This window comes from Typopeltis vanoorti, chromosome 5 (genome assembly GCF_054136105.1).
Source record: "Typopeltis vanoorti isolate ZY-2024b chromosome 5, IOZ_Tvanoo_1.0, whole genome shotgun sequence".
In the NCBI taxonomy this organism is placed as follows: domain Eukaryota; kingdom Metazoa; phylum Arthropoda; class Arachnida; order Uropygi; family Thelyphonidae; genus Typopeltis; species Typopeltis vanoorti.
The window spans coordinates 85,700,647-85,724,142 of record NC_143553.1 but is presented as its reverse complement, the minus strand read 5'-3'; the positions used below and the strand labels follow the sequence as shown (position 1 = coordinate 85,724,142).

The 23,496-nt window shown below is 34.8% G+C and overlaps 2 protein-coding genes across 4 annotated transcripts in view; one reads left to right on the top strand and one right to left on the bottom strand.

Annotated features, from left to right (window-relative positions):
- The window catches only part of Uba3 (Ubiquitin-like activating enzyme 3), a 194,031-nt gene that overhangs the window by 100,934 nt on the left and 69,601 nt on the right, over positions 1-23,496 (bottom strand). For both annotated transcript variants that reach the window (XM_090392570.1, XM_090392573.1), the window contains 2 exons: positions 23,016-23,059; positions 13,049-13,113 (listed from right to left, as the gene is read on the bottom strand). In XM_090392570.1, the coding sequence (XP_090248696.1) occupies positions 13,049-13,113; positions 23,016-23,059 (109 nt within the window). The remainder of the gene's footprint in view (positions 1-13,048; positions 13,114-23,015; positions 23,060-23,496) is intronic.
- Positions 1-23,496, top strand: part of LOC150106612 (uncharacterized) — a 300,527-nt gene that overhangs the window by 239,953 nt on the left and 37,078 nt on the right. Inside the window, exons 3-4 of one of the 2 annotated variants that reach the window (XM_090392574.1) lie at positions 388-491; positions 21,237-22,467. In XM_090392574.1, coding sequence (XP_090248700.1) covers positions 388-491; positions 21,237-21,407 — 275 coding nt within the window. In that variant the 3' untranslated portion in view covers positions 21,408-22,467. Of the gene's footprint in view, positions 1-387; positions 492-21,236; positions 22,468-23,496 lie in introns of those variants that run through there. The other variant, XM_090392575.1, reaches the window with a different exon arrangement.

Below are 23,496 nucleotides of genomic sequence, written 5' to 3'. Positions count from 1 at the left end.
AGAAAGAAAAGAAAATCTGTACACATTTGAAAAGGGATTTTTATGAAATGTATAATACATACTTTTTCTCTTGATTTAAGAAGCACATTACATGAAATTTGAATTATCTAAATTAGAGAAAAGCAATTACTCAAAACAGTAAAAATTCTAAATGACACGCCCAGTAAGTCAGCATATCATTCTATAGTCATATATATTACTATCTTTTGTCTGAGAGGTAATGGTGTTTTGTTGGTAGTTTTTGGCAATGATAGTAGTTTTTCCCCCCCTCCAAATGTGATGCTTGATTTTGTTTTTAATTATTGGCAATTTAATTCATTTAATTTTTAGATGTATTTAACAAAATTTATAAGCACCTATTTGATTTATTTTATTCTATCTGTCCAGATAATTCCACACTAGATGAGTTTAATGAAATTTGGACAAACTGGGCAATCTGCAGTGGCACTAGTGCAATGTTTCCCAAAGTGTGGTATGTGTTCCACAAGGGGGTAAGTGAAAGGTTGTCTTTAAGAGGGTACAAGGCACTTTTTTAAAAAAATTTGATTACTTTTGTATTACTTTTATATTTTTCCCAAAGATAAGTGGGGAGGCTTATTCTATAATTAGTTTTTTAATAACTAAAAACTCAGAAAATGTGACTCTTGGTATGTATTAACTGATCTTGTTAGGGTTGCCACTAATGTCAACTAAATTTCATTTATCTCATTAAACTTTTTTATTACTGAAATTTTAAATTTCAGAAGTATGTATTGAATCTGTATAACTTAAAATATAGTTAATATTTTTAAAAACTTCACATCTGTAATTTATCATAATGTAAATGTTAAAAATTAAATACCTTCATCATTATTGAGTGATACAATATTTCAGCATTTCAAAATTATACAAAATAAGAACTTTCCTTTTGGCCAAACAGAAATTAAAAAAAAATTTGTCCATATTGAAAATTTTCAGGAATTTTCAATTTTACTTTAAATCAGGCCATTTAAAAGGTAAAAAGAGAACAGGATAATACCAAGAAATAAGTTCAGAACTGGCTAGACAGAATTCAAGAATTCAGTCATCACAATTTTGGACAAAATAAAAGAGAATTCGTTTAATTTATTTTTTATCAACCCTTGAACAAGGGGTTACAAAACCTAACACATCAGTGGGAAAGGTTAAGGAGAAACTGAAATATGCCTTTTAAACAGCTGCTTGCTTTTACAAGCTGAAGGGAAAATGGAAGAATGATAGTGGATATTCAGCATAGGACATAATACAGACACACACACACACACACACACAACATTATGAAAAAGTGAATGGAGTAAGTGTAAGAGAGGAGGGCCTACCTATTATCCAGATTTCTTACTTAAGGATAGTGGTAACAAACACTTTTAATGATGTTTCGGGTCCACTTCTCCCAAGTAAGAACAGTATATTAAAGTTAGGCATTTTCAAAATTTATATGCTCAATGGATAAAACATTAGAGATAGAGGTGATGGAAAGTTGACACTAGCATCCCCCCCCCCACACAGAGTGAAACATACCCAAATCAAGAATAGATGGTAAATAGGCAGAGATCAGGGTTTTCCAACAGTGTATCGCAACCGATGAACATGAGTAAATGTGGCAATCTTAGCAACTTTGATCATGGATGTATTATCAGCACAAGAGAGGTAGGTCATTCTATTGCCGAATCAGGGCGATAGAATGACCCATGATTGGGACATACCAGCACGAATTTTTTCGTCTAGTCTGGTTAAAAGATCGGAATAATATTCCATGGTTATTGTTTTACCTTTTTCAAAATAATTAATAAACAAAATGCCTTTAGCATCCCAAAACACTGATACCATGGCCTTTCCTGCTGACAGAACCGACTTTGTCTTCTTTGGCACTGAACAACTGGCTTCTGTCCACTGTTTTGACTGCTGTTTGGATTTTGGTGTACAATAGTGAATCCAAGTCTCATCCATAGTAATAAATCAATGAACAAAATCAGTTTTATTCTTGTTAAAACGCTTCAAGCACTGTTCAGAGATTTTCATGCGAGTGCATTTTTGATCTGCTGTTGAGCAAAGCTTTTTCATTTGCAATTCTTCATGCAAAATATATCCTACACATTCTTTTGAAATGCCTATAGTCTCAGCAATTTCATGCACTTGGACTCGCCAGTCATCCAACACCATATCGTGCACTTGATCGATTATTTCTGATATTATTACACCTTTTGGACATCCTTCACGTAGATCATCTTCCAGGCTGTTATGGCCACATTTAAACTCGGAAGCCTATTTCTTAATTTTGTTGAAAACGAAGGAGAAGAGTACCCATAAACTTTTATGAACTTCGAACGAATTTCTTTTGGTGTTAAACCTTCTTTTACAAAGAATTTTAGAACCGCACGATACTCAATTTTATCCATTTCAAGGGATACAAACAACACTTTTGCTTCAGACAGCTGTATAACTACTCGATAGAATAACTTTCAATTTCACATGGATGCTTCTGACAGATGTACCAACTTAGGAAAAAAAAAAAATCTTGCCAATAGTGTTGCCATCTATGGTCGAGAACTTTTCAGACGACCCTTGTATTATAGATATACATGAGGATTGTCCTTATGTATATCTACCAGTGACAAATGGGATTCACATTAAAGAAAACACACACACACACACACACACACACACACATACACACACACAAATCCAGTTAACTGAAAGAAAATAAATGAAAGGGAGGACTAAGTTTTATCAGCCAACTCAGCAAATGGGGCACTTATGAATTCAATTTACATAATTTTTAACATAGCTTTTTTTTATAAAAGAAACTTTTTGCTGCCTGTTCCAGAGATAGAATTAACACTCATGTCTGCAATGAATTACATTTCTACTGGAGAGTGAGAGAAAATGGCTGCAATGTGAAACAGTGACAAAACCAAAGAATAATTTTAGGCTTGGTTCAATAATGTATCATTCAGCAAAAATCACTCTTCTGTTTTCATCCAAAATATAATTTTCAAAATGTTAAATACAGCGTTGTTCAAAATATTCCATAAACAGAAGACAAGTATGATAAGAAAGGATAACCCTGACAATTGTACAGTCTGCCTATAGGAAGAACCTCTCCAAAAAAGGTACCCAGTTTGAAAGAAATAAGTAATATCTGTGATATTGTAAATTAAAAAAAAAAAACTTATTCACATACTCTTATTTTTCAGAGTTTTTTTTTTTTTTTAATGTAGTCTCTAAGGACAGCAAAATGCAGTACTAGACATGCTATACTATTTCACTATACAAGTTCTGTAATATATCAGTAACACCAATTAATTATATATCATTCAAGAAATAATACTTTTGTTTTAATCATATCATAATTTTCAAAATATTAAATATATAGTTGTTCAAAATATTCCATAAACAAGTCAGTGGTCGCATGAGCAAGAGACAATCCATGGCATTTCATTCATTCTGCCTGTAGAAAACATCTTTACAAAAAAAAAGACATCCATGGAAAGAAAGCTTACTTTGAATCAGATTAACAGTGTTGTTAACGAGGTTTGTAAAAAGAAAAGTATCACACTTGTAATATGATGTTCTAGATATTCTTTTAGCTAAAGAAAAATATTGTAATGAATCCAGTATAACTACAATATAAGTATGAAAGTAAAAGTATTTATTCATTCAACTATTTTAATAAGAATTATGGCATAATTGAATATAAAATTAAATGTCTATTTGAAAACAGGTAAAAGCATTATAATTTTTTAATTCATAAAACTGATATTGCATAAGGGAGATAGCAGACTGCAAGTATCTAATTATAGGCCAGTTTCTGTGTCATCAGTAGTTGTTAAGATCTTGGAGAAATTAGTTAGGGACTGTATACAACATTGGGCAGATTAGGGTAATGTTATCTGTGAGAGTCAACATGGATTTGTGAGGGGGGGCGCTCTTGTTTTAGTAATATGCTAGACTTTTATAATTACAAGAGAAGTAGATGAAGGAAAGGCATATACTGCCATTTTCTTGGATTTAGCGAAGGCATTTGACAGGGTGCCACATGATAAGCTGATATTTAAGTTGCAGCACATGGGTTTGGATGTCAGGTTGGTCAACTGGATACAGGATTGGCTGTCTGATAGGTATCAGAGAGTTGTGTATGGTTTTTTTTTTTTTTATTTCGTATCCAAACACAAGTGGTACAGTAGTAAGTAAGTGGTACAACATTTATAACAAATTAGGATACGTTACAATCAGCTTAGATTTGGTAGGTGAATTATACAGGGAAATAATGATTAAATATGAAAAAAGGAAACTATACATAACTTATATACAATAAATATGGTCAGATGTTCCTCCAGTATCTTGCACAATCAGCTGCTCTTTCTGTGCAGGATATAAGGTCCTCTTTTGTGCAAAGTGAGAGAAGAAAGTGGCTAGCAAGAAGGTGATCTATGGACTGGGTTGTCCCACACTCACAATTGTCTGGGCCAGTGAGGTAGCCCCATTTGATGAGGTTTTGTTTGCAGTGTTCTGTCGTTCGCAGTCTGTTGAGGCTTTTCCAAATATTCCAGTCCAATTGGGCACCACGTGGAAGATGTTCAGCTACTCGAATACCAGTATTATTTTCAGGATATAGTGCAAGCCATTGTTGAAGTCTTGTCTCTGGGAGGTTTTTAGGTAGTTCAACAGTTGCCAGGATGTGTATGGTGGGGCAGTTTCAAGGAGGCAGAGGGTTACAAGTGGGGTCCCACAGGGCTCAGTACTGGGACCTATATTGTTTAACCTTTATATCAATGACATTGTCAGTGGATTGAAAGAGGATATTCAGTTGTTTGTAGATGATGCGAAGCTGGGAAGGGTTATTAGTAATAGTGCAGATGTGGTAGTCCTGCAAAAGGATTTGAATAAGCTAGACAGATGGGCAAATGAATTGGGGTATCGCTTTAATGCAGCAAAATGAAAGATTTTGAGATTTGGGACACTTCATACTCTACTGGAGGAGTTGTACTGGAGGAAGTAGGGGAGACAAGAGATCTGGAGTTGATGATTGATAGAAACCTGAAATGCAGGGGACATATTGCGAAGGTGGTGAAGGTAACACAGAGGATTGCTGCAATACTGAGAAGGACGCTGACCTGCAGATATAAAAGAGTTATCATTCCGTTGTATAAGACCCTGATCAGACCACACTTAGACTGTTGTTCTCAGATTTGGTCCCCAGGATTTGAAGGGGATAATTTAACTGTGGAAAAGGGTGCGAAGGTGGATAACAAAGACAGTTTCAGCACTGTACAATGTTAGTTATGAGGATCGGCTGAGGGAATGCGGACTACACAGAGTTTGGTGGATAGAAGAAGGAGAGGTGATACGATTGAGACTTTTAAACTGTTGAGAGGTGGTTACTGGGTTGACACTGGGGAGTTCTTTCGCTTGGTTGAACAGTGGGAAGGAGTGATGACAAGGGGACATCCCTAGAAGTTACAAAAGGAAACTGTGAGCAAGAGGGTGAGGAGTAGTTTCTTTGCATGGGGGGGGAGGGTTGAACTGTGGAATGCATTACCTGATAGGGCAGTGAGAGCGAGAATGGTCAATGAGTTTAAGGAATGGTATGATAGACTTGTGTTTCCTAGGAAGGACCTCCTGCGAAGAGTCTTTTGACTCCTTGGAGGCCTGAATAATAATAATAATAATATTAATGAAATCATTATTAAACAGACAGAGCATATCATGGTGCAGAATCACACACATTCCATTGTTAATATGTGCTGTGTAACATTTGTCATGATCTATGACAGTTATTACAATCATAAAAGGACAAAAATTAAGCTTGCCAAGAAATTATATTCTTGTTTAATCCTATATTCAAGGATTAATAGTTTCTTCATGAGCAGGCTACTTTTATACAGAGACTGATGACTTCACATCCATTGCCTTAGTATTCCATAATGCAGAGAACACCCTTTCAAATGTGTATTATTGAAAGGGTCAGTATTCAGAGTATTCCACCCTTTATTGAGGTCTCATCAGTGGGAGTCAGACCTAGAAGAGATACAAAGGTTGCATTAATTCAGAAGTCATATTTCCATTTATGACCATGTATATTTCTCATACATAACTTCTGCATTACATCAACCTTGGTATCTCTTCTGGGTCTGGCTCCCACTGATGAAACCTCAATGGTTGACACTGGTGGGTAGTGACCCCTTCCCATAATGCAACTAAGGTCTCTCTCTCTTTCTCTCTCTCTCTGTGTGTGTGTGTGTGTGTGTGTGTGTGTGTGTGTGTGTGTGTGTGTGTGTGTGTGTGTGTGTGTGTGTGTGTGTGTGTGTGTTTATATATAAGTACCTGCCTGGTTGGATGAGCAGTTTACGTATCTGCTCTGCAGCCAAGAGGCTGCAGGTTTGAATCCCGCATAGGTATGGATGTTTGTGATTGTCTTCTCCCAATATGGACTGGATCATCATGGGAGTAGTAGACCCAAAACCTCCTCCAATGGGAGGTTTTTTATTTTTTATTTTATATATATATATAAGTAGCCTAGTCGTGAAGAAACTTCATATACAAACTCTGTTTGTTTGCTTACACTAGGATAAAGGATTAAACAAAAATATAATTTCTTGGCAAGTTTAATTTCATTTGTAACCAAGTGAAAAAAAAAAAAAAACTATAGCATAAAAGATTAGCTCTTTTATGGTACTCCAGTTACTCTGGTAAAAAGAGAAGCATTGATTTTTAATGCATGTTGGAAATTGTATCATTTTCAGAGATTCTTTAAATGTGAAAATACAGCTATTAAATTCAACATAAGACATTTTTGTTAATTCCAAATTATCTGATTACAGTAATCCCTCAATTAATGCACCCCCGATTAGTGCATTTTCGATTAGTGTGTCATTTTTTTTTCAATACCCAAATTCAATTAGTGCACCTCTAAAATTTGATTAGTGCACTAATATACATCTTAAAAATAAATGTTATAGATTTTAAAAATTTTCTTTCTATCCATTTTTTATGGCTAACTATTTTAAAAAATCACTCACCATAATGAAATAATTTAGTTACCAATTTAAAACATCTTACAAAGTTATTTTTAATGGTATGGCATACTACACTACTTCCATGTACACTATGTTATACTATGTTCCAAATTTTTACCACCAAAATTTATGTCGACTGCTATAGTACGCCCACAAATTCGAAACCTTTCGACACTTCTGCACACGTCGCAAAAAGGAGAATCCATTCCGATAATAGGGTAATCAATCCGTCTTCTGGGATGAGTTGTTTATTATTACACGTCAGAAAATTAATTTCTCTTTTATGATCATTGTAGTTTTTAAAGTGGTAACTATTTTGCTTGTATAGTAGTTGGTAAATTTTATCTATAAAGCACGTGATTTCACATGCTGGCGACCAATTCGTACGTCTTTCATTTCTTTCTCCCCTTCAATGATAACGTACAAGAGTTAATTAAATCTTATTCTGAAAAATTGAGTGATACTGACCTGCTAAATTTAGATGCACAGCGGGAAGATCCCGAAGAATATGAAGAAAATTTAACCACTGATAGTCAGCCAAAAGAGATTTCACAGAAACAATTTGAAAATATTTTTCGTACAATCAAAGTTTTTAAGCAGCAATGCTGGGAGGCTGACCCTGATGAAGAGAGAAGTAGTAAAATTTGCAGAAGAGTAGAAGAGGCAATAGGGCCATAACCTTATGAAAAAAAGAAACAAAATGACCGCCAAACTACGTTAGCTCAATTCTTTGTTAAGAAGTAGAATAATAAAATTTATATTCTGAATATGTTTTATTGTCTTTCAGCTTCATGGTTTTCCTTTAACTAGGCCCTGAGACATACCTTAATTCTTTTATAAAAAAATTAAGGTTCAAAAGAGAAATTTGAGGAATGAATTATACTTTTTCCCATAGGTTATTATATTCGATTAGTGCATTTTCGATTAATGTGCCTGTTGTAAAGAATGCATTAGGTGCACTAATGTATTTTCCTTGCCAGTATGATAAGATAGATACAGCAGACAAGACAAACAAGATATCAAGATAATATAGTTTATCTTGATAATATAATATTAAGATAAACTATAATACAAACCTAATTAATATGCATCAATTAGGTTTGTATTAAATCAAATTACTTGGCTGTGACAATCACCGATGCTAACATGTTGAAGTGATGAATGTTATGATCAAAATTATTGTTTGCAAATTTAAATTAAGCTGAAATATTGGAATGTGAGATTTGGTTTCTTTTAGCATTAGAGCTCATTCTAGAAACATAACTTTGATGATCTCTACCACAGGTGAAAATTAATCATGTCTGGTTCATATAGGATCAAAAATCAAATGATAAAAACTGATGTCCATTTCCTTTAAATTAAGATACATTTTCAAATTTAATTTTAAATAAATTCAAGAGTAATATTGAGAAATTTCAATCTATAGCAGTTAGTAGAATGCCATAGGTTTAAATCTCATCTAGGATCATGAGAAATACTTAAAACAGCTTTGGGATTAAAGGTGCATTAGCTAATGACATAGGTAGCAGATTTAGGTGTATCAGCATGCATTAAATATATTTGTTTTCTGTCTAGTGACTTCTTCTGCCAAAAAAGAACTGGGCAGAAAACAAATACAGCTGATACACAGCAACTACAGAGATTGGATGAACCCATTATATCTACCAACAATTAAGATTTAGTCTGATTAAAGATTTTTCAACATAATGGCCCAAATTTTAAAGGCAGATGAGATTAAGATATCATTCCTACAAATGCAAGTTCTCAGAATTATAATTAATAATTTAAAGGTGAATGCTTCTACTATTTCATTCAGAGTCAATCATATATGACAAAAACTTCTTATAACCACACAGTAACCAAGTAATTTGACCCATCAGTTGAAAAGTCATAAGGTAACCTTATACTGAAATCAAATCTCTTTTAATGAATATAAGCTTAGAACACTGAAAATAATAACATGGCATGACTTAACTGATTATACGTTTTTAGGCAACATATCACATACAATCACTGATGAAACTAGAATAATGAATGCATATACAGAGTATTCAGCATCAGACGGCAAACAGAGTATTTGTAAAAAACGTTTAATTTTCATGACCAAAAGGCTCTGGAAAAACTTTTTATTGGGATTATATTGATCAAGTGTATATAATAAACAACTAAGTTATACCAACTAAGTCTGTTGGCATCTTCAGGGTACATAACTGATGTAAGGCACTAAAAAGTAAAAAACTGTTACAAACTAAAATCAACCGATTCCAATTATATTAAACAAAGAATAGCGTGCATACAATACATTCATAGAGCGTGGATGATCTCACTTGTTGTTATTTAGGAACGTTCTATAGTTGGCACTATAATTCAGTTCTGGTGAGTTGAAGGATCTGATAAGGGTCTTCCAGATCACGGGCAAGATTAGTCCTTGGTTCCTGTTCAAGTTTTGTGTATAGCGGGCAACTGTTGTGGCCTCCTTAAAAATTCGGGAGCGGAAGTCCTCCTCCATGTAAGGAATTGTGCTTTTATCCCACTCTATGGTATGGTTCGTTCTTGAGAAATGAAACGCTAACCCCAATTTTTCTTCTCTGTTATTATTGACGTCACCTATATGTTCTTTTTGCCTAATTTTAAGGTGCTTTGAAGTTTGGCTGATGTAATTCAAGCCGCACGAGAATGGTATGTTATAAACTCCAGCATATTTGGAGAAAGGATGGCCATCTTTTGGAGATCTTAAGAATTGTCTAATCGTTTCTGTGGGTTTAAAGGCCACTCTTATTTTATGTGGTCTAAGGAGTCTAGCAATCTTATTGGAAACTGTCCCTAAGTATGGAATGACGATGGTAGAAATATAACGTACATCATCTTGTTGTCTTTGTCGGGGTTCAGAGAAAAGTATCTTGTGGACGAGTCTTCGAGGAAATCCATTCATGGTAAGGTTGGTGGATATCAGGGATAGTTCTTCCTGGAGATCTTGTTGATCTGTTGTAAGGAGAGAGGCATGGTTCTTCAACATGTGTACAATACTAAGTTTCTGAGAAATATGGTATGAGGAAGTGAAATGTAAATAACGTCCTGTATTGGTAGGTTTGCAGTAAACTGAGAGGTTGATACCACCATTCAGAAGCTTCTTAATTAAAGTGTCCAGAAATGATAATTGGTTATCTTCTTCAGGTTCTAGAGTGAATTTGATTGTGTGGTGTAGAGAGTTGATTTTCTTAAGAAAGTCGAACAGGTCCTTTTTTGTGTGGTTCCAAACGATAAAGTTTCTGAGAAATATGGTATGAGGAAGTGAAATGTAAATAACGTCCTGTATTGGTAGGTTTGCAGTAAACTGAGAGGTTGATACCACCATTCAGAAGCTTCTTAATTAAAGTGTCCAGAAATGATAATTGGTTATCTTCTTCAAGTTTCTGAGAAATATGGTATGAGGAAGTGAAATGTAAATAACGTCCTGTATTGGTAGGTTTGCAGTAAACTGAGAGGTTGATACCACCATTCAGAAGCTTCTTAATTAAAGTGTCCAGAAATGATAATTGGTTATCTTCTTCAGGTTCTAGAGTGAATTTGATTGTGTGGTGTAGAGAGTTGATTTTCTTAAGAAAGTCGAACAGGTCCTTTTTTGTGTGGTTCCAAACGATAAAGATATCATCCACGTATCTCCACCATACTATGGGTTTAGGGTCTGTTTGAGTTAAGATTTTACTTTCAAAATCCTCCATAAAGAGATCAGCACAAGATGGAGAGAGGGGGCTACCCATTGAAAGGCCAGTCAATTGCTGATATATGGTTTTATTCCATAAGAAAAAGTTTGATGTTAAACAATGACGGAACAGAGGAGTAATGTCTTGTGGGAGCAAACTTCCTAAAATGTTGATCACTTCCTCCACAGGGATGTTAGTGAATAGAGATGTAACATCCAGGCTGGCGAGTAAATCCGTATTGGAGATAGAGATGTTGTTCAGTTTCTCAACGAAACGTTGTGAATTTCGTATATAAATGTCCGAATTATGGATGTGAGGTTTGAGGAGGCCTGCCAGGTGTTTAGATAACAGATAAGTTGGCGAATTGATTCCATCCACAATCAGGCGTAGTGGTATTCCATTTTTGTGTACCTTAGGAGCGCCATATAGTCTTGGTGTTAGTGGATGCATGGATTTCAATCTTCGTTTTAAGTCTATAGACCAGTTCTCCATATGACGTATTAAATCGTTGGTATCATTGTGGTTCTTTAGTATTGGGTCTGTGACTAGGACACGGTAGGTTGATCCGACAATAAGCTGTTAATCTTATCTTCGTAATCACTGGTGTTTAAAATCACTGTTGAATATGTTATCTGTTATTTAAACACCTGGCAGGCCTCCTCAAACCTCACATCCATAATTCGGACACTTATATACGAAATTCGCAACTTTTCGTTTCAGAAACTGAACAACATCTCTATCTCCAATACGGATTTACTCGCCAACCTGGATGTTACATCTCTATTCACTAACATCCCTGTGGAGGAAGTGATCAACATTTTAGGAAGTTTGCTCCCACAAGACATTACTCCTCTGTTCCGTCATTGTTTAACATCAAACTTTTTCTTATGGAATAAAACCATATATCAGCAATTGACTGGCCTTGCAATGGGTAGCCCCCTCTCTCCATCTTGTGCTGATCTCTTTATGGAGGATTTTGAAAGTAAAATCTTAACTCAAACAGACCCTAAACCCACAGTATGGTGGAGATACGTGGATGATATCTTTATCGTTTGGAACCACACAAAAAAAGGACCTGTTCGACTTTCTTAAGAAAATCAACTTTCTACACCACACAATCAAATTCACTCTAGAACTTGAAGAAGATAACCAATTATCATTTCTGGACACTTTAATCAAGAAGCTTCCGAATGGTAGTATCAACCTCTCAGTTTACCGCAAACCTACCAATACAGGACGTTATTTACATTTCACTTCCTCACACCACATTTCTCAGAAACTTAGTATTGTACACATGTTGAAGAACCGTGCCTCTCTCCTTACAAAGAGATCAACAAGACCTCCAGGAAGAACTATCCCTGATATCCATGAATGGATTTCCTTGAAGACTCATCCACAAGATACTTTTCTCTGAACCCCGACAAAGACAACAAGATGATGTATGTTATATTTCTACCATCGTCATTCCATACTTAGGGACAGTTTCCAATAAGATTGCTAGACTCCTTAGACCACATAAAATAAGAGTGGCCTTTAAACCCACAGAAACGATTAGACAATTCTTAAGATCTCCAAAAGATGGCCATCCTTTCTCCAAATATGCTGGAGTTTATAACATACCATGCTCGTGTGGCTTGAATTACATCGGCCAAATTTCAACGAGCCTTGAAATTAGGCAAAAAGAACATATAGGTGACGTCAATAAAGAAAAATCGGGGTTAGCATTTCATTTCTCAAGAACGAACCATACCATAAAGTGGGATAGAAGCACAATTCCTTACATGGAGGAGGACTTCCGCTCCCGAATTTTTAAGGAGGCTACAACAGTTGCCCGCTGTACACAAAACCTTAACAGGAACCAAGGACTAATCTTTCCTGTGACCTGGAAAACCCTTATCAGATCCTTCAACTCGCCAGAACTGAATTATAGTGCCAACTATAGAACGTTCCTAAATAACAACAAGTGAGATCATCCATGCTCTATGAATGTATTGTACGTGCGCTGTTCTTTGTTTAATATAATTGGAATCGGTTGATTTTAGTTTGTAACAGTTTTTTACTTTTTAGTGCCTTACATCAGTTATGTACCCTGAAGATGCCAACAGACTTAGTTGGTATAACTTAGTTGTTTATTATATACACTTGATCAATATAATCCCAATAAAAAGTTTTTCCAGAGTATTTGTAATCTGATGAATTTCGATGGTTTTTAATGGATTTTCACATGATAAATACTACAGGTTTGATGCTGATAAGAAGAATTTAAAAATGAATAGAATCAATATACAATAATAAATAAATAAAACATACCACCATTCCATTGATCCACCTTCTGGCTGTTACTGAGTCCAACCCGCACACAATGATATGGAATTCTAAAAAAATAAAAATAATATAAAAAAAAAATTATACTGGAAGAATGATGACCCTCCATAGCTCAGTCATTATAGATGAAGCCCTTTGGTTGGAAAGACCTGGGTTCGATTGCTATCAATAATGTGAGCAACCTTTACTGGTCTCTTTCAACTAAAGGTGAGTTAGCTGGTCTCATATGGATGTAGAGGGTTTTTTCACCTAGAAACTTGAGTTTTTTTATCCCTCAAAACAGGCAAACCAGCCCTGTGCATGCATGCATGCATGCATGCGCGTGTGCGCACCCACACACACACACACATACACACACAAAGATTTACAGTCATGAACACTTACAACAATATGTGGAAGAGTAGTTAACCATGAATCACATCATGGTAGTCAACCTCCTGGATAGGAGAATGGGAGAAGAATGACACAATGCTAACTGAATCCTTCAGGAACTCTGGACTATGGAGCACGTTTCAAATCTGAATTGTGAATTGAATTGTTATGTGTGTTACTTTCAACGCTATGGGGACATTTTTAATAGTGTTAATTTCCACTCATCCCCCCAGTTCCATGTACTATTTTTACTCTGAAAGATGCAAGATGAACTTTCAAAAACTGAGTATTAATAAGCAGATTTATTGCATTGATAATGAATAAGGAATTTTAGAATAATTTTTACAGTTAATAAGTTTTTATTGCTCTAAACTTAATTAACTAAAAAGCATAAACATATTAAAATAACTTTTTAAACCAATATGGAATACTCTTAAACAATTCAAGAAGAAATTTTTTCCAGATATTTTTAAGCATATGGATTTCACAGCATACATTCTGGTTAATTTACAATACAGAAAAGCATTTGATCAACAAGTCAAAGAAACAATAATACTACTCACTTAATTTAGTTCATTTCTACATGATTTCTACATAATCATGAAGAACAAATGTTTGCAAATGTATTTCATATTTGCTATTTGATGTGTTAGTCATCTGGCCTAAACCTGAAAATTTCCAAGGCAAGGTAAATAACATCTAGTGATGCACCAAATTTATTGTGGAAAAAGCAAAAGACCATGCTTTTTTTATTTTCACATACACATTTCTTTTCATACATATTTTCTAATTGGATGAGTGTTTTAAAGAAAGCCTAGCATTATTAGAAGATATATCAATGTAGACACAACTAGGCTGAAATTTACTATAAAGCCTCTGGAGTCGAAAAGACTCATCACCAAATACCTATAGATCGCAATAACTATCATGCTTTGCCTTGAATACATTCAATATGTTACAGCACTAACCACCCACTCTGGCCATGCATTTCACATATTTACCACTTCCAAGCAAAAAAAGCTACTTATCACTTCCTTACTCATGATCTTTGTATGATTTCCAAGGATGACTCCTCTTTGTGTATCTATCTGATAGGTTCCTCTTGTCAACTTAAATGTTTCAATCACATCACCCCCTCCTCATATCTGCCAAGCTCTGAAGACTACATTCTCTCAATCTGTCCTCATCCTTGATATTTCAGAGCTCTGAGTAGAGAGTCTTAGTTATTTGGTTCTGTACTATCTCTCCAATGTTTTCTTATCACTAATATAGTCAAGTGACCAGATCTGTGCATAGGAATCCAAATATAACCTAATTAATGACTTATACAGTGGAACTATCATTTCCTTATTAGTGTATGTTAGCATTCTTCACATTATAGCAGCAACTTTCTGGATAAGGCTTACAACTTTTGTGATATGTCCTGTGAACTTCAGTTCCACTAACTGCATCACGGCCACACTCTTTGCAACCTTATTCCTAATACCCCTTGCACTGGTGCACAGCATAGTAACTTTACCTGGTTCCCCCTTTCCCCCTGCAATTCCTTACCCCCATCACTCAAATCAGAGCATCTGAAGCAAACAGCTCTCTTTACCTTCAAATTTATCCCATATATCCACAAACAAGTTCTCTCTTCCTGCACATTCTAGCTACCATGCCAATCATAACCACTGATTTTCTTCTAGCTCTCTACTATCACACCTTGGCAAACACAATCACAATTCTCCCTCTCATAGTCTTCTGCTTCACCTATCTCTAACAACACTCACATCCCGTGATACCTCATTCCCACTTCCTCACAAATCATTTTTTCCAACCAGCACAGTTAATTACTCTTCATTTCCACTCCTCTCCACAGCCTCAGTCACTCTTCCTATCATTGCTCCTCTCAAACATACTTATGATACCTGCTCCATTTTCACATCTTTCTCCACAGAGTCCCATACAGGACTCCATTACTTTCCACTGCAATCATTCAGCTTTGATTCATCAGCCACACCATTCTTCTTACTCTTCCAGTTCTTAAAATGCCTCAATTCATTCATTCATTCCTCAATCTTACCAATTTTTTTTTCTAATATCCTCACTTGTGTTTATATTTTTCATATCAGATTTTGCTAATGATAGTACACTCCGATGAAAAGCCAAAAGGCTATTTTTTTCTGGCGAGGTTGATATAAGTTAAGTGGATAAAAATCCCTTATTGTTTTTCAGCCAGTAAGTGAAACTAAGATTCGAACACTACGATCTGTAACATTTCATGCCGACGAACTGTCAGCCTACCAAGTGGTCACTTACGCTTGGATACGCTGACAGTTCGTCGGCATGAAACGTTACAGATCGTAGTGTTCGATCTTAGTTTCACTTACTGGCTGAAAAACAATAAGGGGTTTTTTATCCGCTTAACTTAGATAGTACACTCCATTATTCTTCCTTTGATTCTGGTTCTCACATGCTGCAAACCAGACATTCCATAACCAGTACCTTAAACACTTAATGTGTTGGTTATCATTGGTCATTGAGGGTTAGAGTGGTGTTTTGGATTGTATTGCTTGGAAATTGTGCACTCTTATTTTATCATTTTTTAAAAGATTATACCAACCATGAAAGTACAGCATTACTCATGGGACTGAAGAGCACGAATGTTATATGAACTGCAAGTAAAGTATCCCAAGCATTTCAGAAAAAAAAAAAAAAAAAAAGATTTTCTTTCTTCTGATATTGGCCAAAGTAAGTGCCAGTGCATACTGTATAGCCACCTGCAACATGAAGCAAAGATGGTGGCAACAAAGCTTAGCATTGACAGAGAGCTTTGAGTCTTGCTACTGCAGCAGAGTTAACTACTTTTCATTTCCACTTCTCTCCACAGCCCCAGTCACTCTTCCTATTATTGCTCCTCTCAAACATACTTATGATACCTGCTCTATTTTCACATCTTTCTCCACAGCACTCCATTACTTTCCACCATTCCACTGCAATCATTTATCTTTGATTCATCAGCCACACCATTTTTCTTACACTTCCAATTCTTAAAATGCCTCAATTCATTCTTCAACCTTACTAATCCTTTTCTAATATCCTCACTTGTGTTTATATCTTTCATATCAGTTTCTTTATCACTCTTCCTATATTCTTCTACTATTTTGCCATCTTTTGCATCTTCCCATATTTTACCACTGTCTTTGCTGTGTCATTCATCACATTTTCCATTCAGTACTTTTGCTCTGCTCATATCATGTCACCATTGATGCCTCTTTCACCATAAGCTGGACATTATGGAGAAGAAAGTTAGCCTTCTATGATCTTGTCATAGAAGACTAACTTTCTATGACAATATCATAGAAGTTATATCGTAACATTTCTATGACAATATCAAATGACACATTTGCCATTCAGGCAAATGTGTCATTCACCACGTTTGTACCACATTTGCCATTCAGGACTTTTGCTATGCTCATATCATGCCATTCATATCACCACTGATGCTCCTTTCACCAGATTACTTGCCTGCTCTTTCACAGTATCTCTATCTCCCTGCTATCAAATGAGTACTAATTCTTCTTGTTCCATTCTTGCTACTATCACCTTAAGTCACTGATTCATTACCACCTTCTGACTTGTTGTTCATGGTCAATATAAACATGAACCTGAGACATTTCTTGGAGTCAAAGTCAGGCATTTGGCCATCCTGCAAATATTGTCATTTAATATAGCATCCATTTCTGAATGGAAATTCAGAATGATAGTATTATGCTTTTTATTTTCTACCTCAATTGCTTCTTGGACTGACAAGGCAATGAAGTTGTGGTGTTGGCAAGTTATTATTGAGATGATGATCATGAACTTCTTTGAGCATTCTGCCTATGGCAGCAATTTTCCAGGAGAAAGTTTCATCAAGAACAATAAGATGCTGTTCCAGGTAGCCCTATGAGTTTTTTGATGTTTAGGAACTGATTAACAGAGGGAAGACACAGAGAACAGAACAATGACTAAGGTTGTCCAATTCACTGATGCAGTTGGAATGAGTCAACTGACAACAAAAATATCATAGAAGGCTAACTTTCTTCTCCATAATGTCCAGCATATGGTGAAAGAGGCATCAATGGTGACATGATATGAGCAGAACAAAAGTACTGAATGGCAAATGTGGTGAATGACACAGCAAAGACAGTGGTAAAATATGGGAAGATGCAAAAGATGGCAAAATAGTAGAAGAATGAAGGAAGAGTGATAAAGAAACTGATATGAAAGATATAAACACAAGTGAGGATATTAGAAAAGGATTAGTAAGGTTGAAGAATGAATTGAGGCATTTTAAGAATTGGAAGTGTAAGAAAAATGGTGTGGCTGATGAATCAAAGATAAATGATTGCAGTGGAAAGTAATGGAGTACTGTATGGAGACTCTGTGGAGAAAGATGTGAAAATAGAGCAGGTATCATAAGTATGTTTGAGAGGAGCAATAATAGGAAGAGTGACTGGGGCTGTGGAGAGAAGTGGAAATGAAAAGTAGTTAACTCTGCTGCAATAGCAAGACTCAAAGCTCTCTGTCAATGCTAAGCTTTGTTGCCACCATCTTTGCTTCATGTTGCAGGTGGCTATACAGTATGCACTGGCACTTACTTTGGCCAATATCAGAAGAAAGAAAATCTTTTTTTTTTTTTTTTTTCTGAAATGCTTGGGATACTTTACTTGCAGTTCATATAACATTCGTGCTCTTCAGTCCCATGAGTAATGCTGTACTTTCATGGTTGGTATAATCTTTTAAAAAATGATAAAATAAGAGTGCACAATTTCCAAGCAATATAATCCAAAACACCACTCTAACCTTCAATGACCAATGATAACCAACACATTAAGTGTTTAAGGTACTGGTTATGGAATGTCTGGTTTGCAGCATGTGAGAACCAGAATCAAAGGAAGAATAATGGAGTGTACTATCATTAGCAAAAAGTATTAATAGGATTTGAGATTCATGAGAAAACATCATTTATATATGAGGAGACGTATATGGGTAAAAGCAGTGGTGAAGTACTCCAGCATTGTAGAGATATGAGTGTTCCATCTCTAATTTCCAGAAATATACTCGTGACAGCATTTTACTTGCATATTTTCTCTCTTAATGTTCTGTAACTGATTAATATTTTAATATTTTTTTTATAAGTAAATCTTCCAAACATCATTACAGTCCATTTTTATATCACATGTACGATTGTTGATTTCTTTTGTGGAATCCAAATGGGTCTTCCAGAGCTTTAATAGCATCCAAATTATTTTAACTTTCAAAGTACAGTATTTCTCTTCTACATTTTTCTCAAACTCTTTTTATAGGTTTTTCTCTATATTTCTCTAAGGTTGTTTGCTGAATTACTAATTATAAACTTTCATGATTATATTCTTTTTTGTTCATTGCTTTTTAACTTAGGTTTATCATGAAATACTGTTTCTATCTTTGCATATAATTTCACTATGTGCTTTCTTAGTTGAAATTAAAGTGAATTACAATGGATTCACATCAGCATAAATAACAAAAAAAATAGTCCCTTGTTTCAATGCTAATCCAATTAGTTAACAGGTAATATTGATGTGATGATCCACAGTCACTAGACTGCTATTGGATCCCATCTTGGTTATACATATGGTACCAATTTTTGGGTACCATGTATATCCTTTCTGTTAGTGTTACACAGTGATCAGCATTCATTTCAGAAATTATGGACTTTACAACCGTGTTATAAATAACTCTTTTAATTTAAACATTGGGAAATTAAAAGAGTTATTTATAACATGGTTGTAAAGTATATAATTTCTAAAATGGGTACCATATGTATAACCTGAACTGTTCTTGGTTATCATTCACCAGCTTGAGGCCAAGTGCCTATGCTCCTTAAATTTCAATAAAATTGAGCCCTTGCTTATATCAGAAGTTAATGTACATTTTTGGCTCCAAGAGTTGTTAGCCAATGAGAATCATGTTCATCTAAGAATTTTAGAACTACTGATACAGATTTGGGAAAATGTCATCCTCTGCCAAAAACAAAATGGATTACTTGTGACTGCACCTAACAGGTATAATCAGGATAACGGAAGCTTGAATATTTTGCCCTCTTATTCAATTTTATACTGTGTGCCTTTGCAATCAATTACACTGTGAATGCTCTAACCTTGATAATGCATCAGTAACTAGAGGAGAAATACTGGCAAATATTGGTCTTGTGTTGTGATAACACATTAAACTTTTGTTTAATGTCTTATCTACATTGTCTTTGCTCCATCCTTAAATGAAATCGGGTATTCTTGGGTGGGATCTCATACCACTGAACGAACTTGAAACCATCATCATTTCTCTGATATGTACCCTCAAGGTGGTGTTCAGGTTATGACAACAGCACTAATCTCCTATCAGCAATTTTACTCCAAATTAATCAATTACTTGTTTAAAAAAAAAAATCACATTTGACATCCGTAGATGCTGTATTTTCACTGCCGTACCTCACATGGTTTTGGCAATGATATCTTCTGCTAGAATAAGTGGTAGGGTTGCAGATTCCCTTTCCACACAAAGTTTGTAGGACAATCACAAACATCCATGCCCAAGGCAGGATTGTTTTTGTTTTTCCAAGGTACTTCAGACTGAATCAATCACCTAGACTTTAGTCTTCCTCTGAGTCCTTTTTCCTGCCATCTTGGCATCATATACTGTTTATGCTAACCTTTCATCTCCTACTCTGTTTAAGTGACCATACCACCACAGATCAGCTCTGCTCACACATTCTCGAATACTAACAATGTCAACTTCCTTTCTAATATCTTCATTTATAATATGATCTGGCCATTGATGCCATCTGTTCAGGCCTCTACTTTTTCTTATAACTCATGGTCTCCAATCTTTGATCAAACTTACTGGTTTTCCCCATCATACCAGATACCAAATTTAATTTGCAATCTTCACTAAAATTGTGCCTACATAGCTAAAACGTTTCTTCAATCAGTTCTTCATTCGAGGTACAGATGATATTTTCAATATTTCGGTCTATTTTCATTATCTTTATCATGCTTTTTTTCATACCAGATTTACTAAGTTATTCAATTTAATTAAGGAATCCTGTTTCATTAAAAACTGTGAAGTAGGATTCCTTAATAGCTGAAATATTTTACTTGTTGAGAATGCGGCTGAAGTTTTTAAATTCCTGCCATTCTCATAGCTTCTGCCTTTTTACTGCTGATTTTTATGCTAATTAGTTAGAGAGAGTCCTGGAGACTTTAATGGATGTGATTAGGAATACATCATCATCTGCATAAACCAAAGACTACGTTTGATATCTCCAATTCTAATATCAGGTTTAATGCTACTTTCTTTCATAATGTGATCAATATAGATGATGAATAAGAGTAGAGATAATATGTATCCTTCACTTACACCTGATTTTACATCAAATCTCTTGCTGCATTTCCTTCAAGTCTAAGTGCTAACTTGCAACTCAAATATAGACTATTTATTGCTCTGTATAATGTCGCATTTACCACATATAAATGTAGTGTTTTGATCTCCAGGCACCATTTCTTATGCCTTTTCCAGGTCTGAAAAACTCAAATATAGATCCTTGTTATATTCCCATGATTTCCGAACTATTCGTCAAAATCTGATCTTGACAGCCTCTATTTGGCCCAAACCCAGCTTATTCTTCAAATTTCTGTTCCATAATTTTTCTTAGCAATTCTCAACTATGCTTGCATAAATCTTATGAAAAACACTCATAGGGAAATTCTCACATTCAGTTTTGTTACTCTTTTTACAGATGGGAATTACAGAGCCAAGAGGTGGAAGTTTATTCTTAAAAGATGTAAGAAAGATGAAGATTTTTCTGATGGGGAGTGAAAGGCAACAGAAGTATTCGATGTTCAAAATTTTTGCTATGCATTCAAAAATGGTTTGTACATACTGGATCAGAAGAGGCAGAGATTCTTAATTGAATCTCTGCTTAATTGTTAAATGCTTTTGTGTGATGAAAGAATCATTAAAACCATTTGATAAGAAATAGATTTAATATGTTGTAATTCTTTCTGTAAAAGTATGTCAGAAGAACATAACGAATGCGAATGATGTATTACAGTCTTAATAGTCCCAGCCTTTTGACCAGGATGGTGGTGGTGAAAATCAGAATGGATGTGTAGCAGCCAGTAAGAGTCTTCTTCCTAACAAATGAAAACTGTAAGCTGTCAACTAGACTTAGAAGATCTAAAAATGCTGTCTGGTTATCTATTCTTTTTCTAAAGTGAACTGGATCCTAGGAGAAGCTGAGAGGGAAGGTGGGGGGGGTCTTCTTTAATGGCAGCCAACTTCATGTGAGATTTGAAAGCAGTGCAGAACAAGAAATTCACACATATACAAGGTTCCTTGTTCTTGCAAATTGTATTATGGACAAAATGGAAGATTCTGCTAACATTCGTTATGAAGAACATAAATATATTCAATATCACAATTATAGTTGCCATGTCTAACCATGCTTTTAATTTCTGGATAGAATCAAATGGAGAAAAAACAAAACAAAACAAAACGACTATGCTTTATCACAGTTATTACAAACAAGAAAGACTTCTACAAATTAAAGATACCAAGAAATTATATACTTGGTTTAATAGTTTAATCCTTTATCCAAGTGTAAGCAAACAAGTTTGTGCCTGAACTATTTTCAGGACTGGGGCAACTCATGGTAAAGGTGTATAACTTCACATCTGGAATCAGCAGAGGATTTCAAAAACCAACCAAATCTCAATACAAGTTGTATGAAACTTCCAAAGATAGGAAACATAATTGTTAGACCTCCTGCCAAACCTGCCTACCAGCATCTTTAGAGGGTATTCTCCCCCCATGGAAGATGTTGGTACGACTTCAGGCTTTTAGTTCAGCATCCTCCACTTATTATTTTTGTGTGTGTGTGGTTTGTGTGTGTTATTACAAATCTTATATTTTATCCCAGATGATGTCTCTCTCTAACAGTTACAAAATAATAAAAACATTAAAACCTGTGTTTAATTCATTCATTGTGCTGTCTTCATTTCATTAAACTACAATGTGCAAGAGTATTATAAAGTTATCATTATGGACAATAATGTAATAAAACCCAAATATATTGGAGTATTATGAAGTTATTACTATGAACAATATGTAACCTAAACTTGCTTCTGGCATGTCCTCTTTATGCAAATTTATGCACATTTTTATGTGGATAAGCAGCATTTCACTTAGGCAAGCATGTAGTATTGGCTAGTTTACATTCTATATCCAGCAATTATTATTAAACTCCATGGATTTTATTTTCTGCTTACAAAGATAAATGATTGCACAACATATTGATCTTCACAAGCTGTTTGAAGCCAGTGTGAGCAGCAGTACAAAAAGCATAATGACTTACTTTTATAATTCTACAATAAAATTTATCCTTTCTTAAGTCATCATTCAATCCTTGTGATTATTGAGAAGAATTGACATGTTTTCAATATTTTATTTACTGATTTAATGCTTTGCTAATTAAATTATTTTTATAAACAATTTAATCATAAAGGATTAAACTTACGTTTGTAGAAATTTTCATCATAATCCTGAATTTTTTTAAAATGTCTGGATCAAAATAGTTAAAGTGAGCCAAGTGTGTTTTGATCTCTTAAAACTCTCAATATAAATGAAATTGACTAAAATAATAACAATATATAAACAACTTTTAATAATTAAATTCTTTAACCAGGACTACTTAGAGTGATTTTTAGTAATCAGAATCGAAATGAAATTTGGTGTAATCTAAAATATGGGGAAAGAGAACAACAACAAAGTTTCAAGGTTTTTCATTTGTTTTATATGTTTATTTGCCTTCTTTTGAGACATGTTTCTTTAACAGAAGAAGTCAAATAAACATAAAAGTAACAATTAAATTACTATACAAATTCAAGAGTAGTTTTACCTACTGTCATCAGAGAAAGACAGACTAACTTGAAATTAATTAATGCACATGTGATCTCATCACACATTATAGTGTGATAAGATCACATGCGCATTAATTA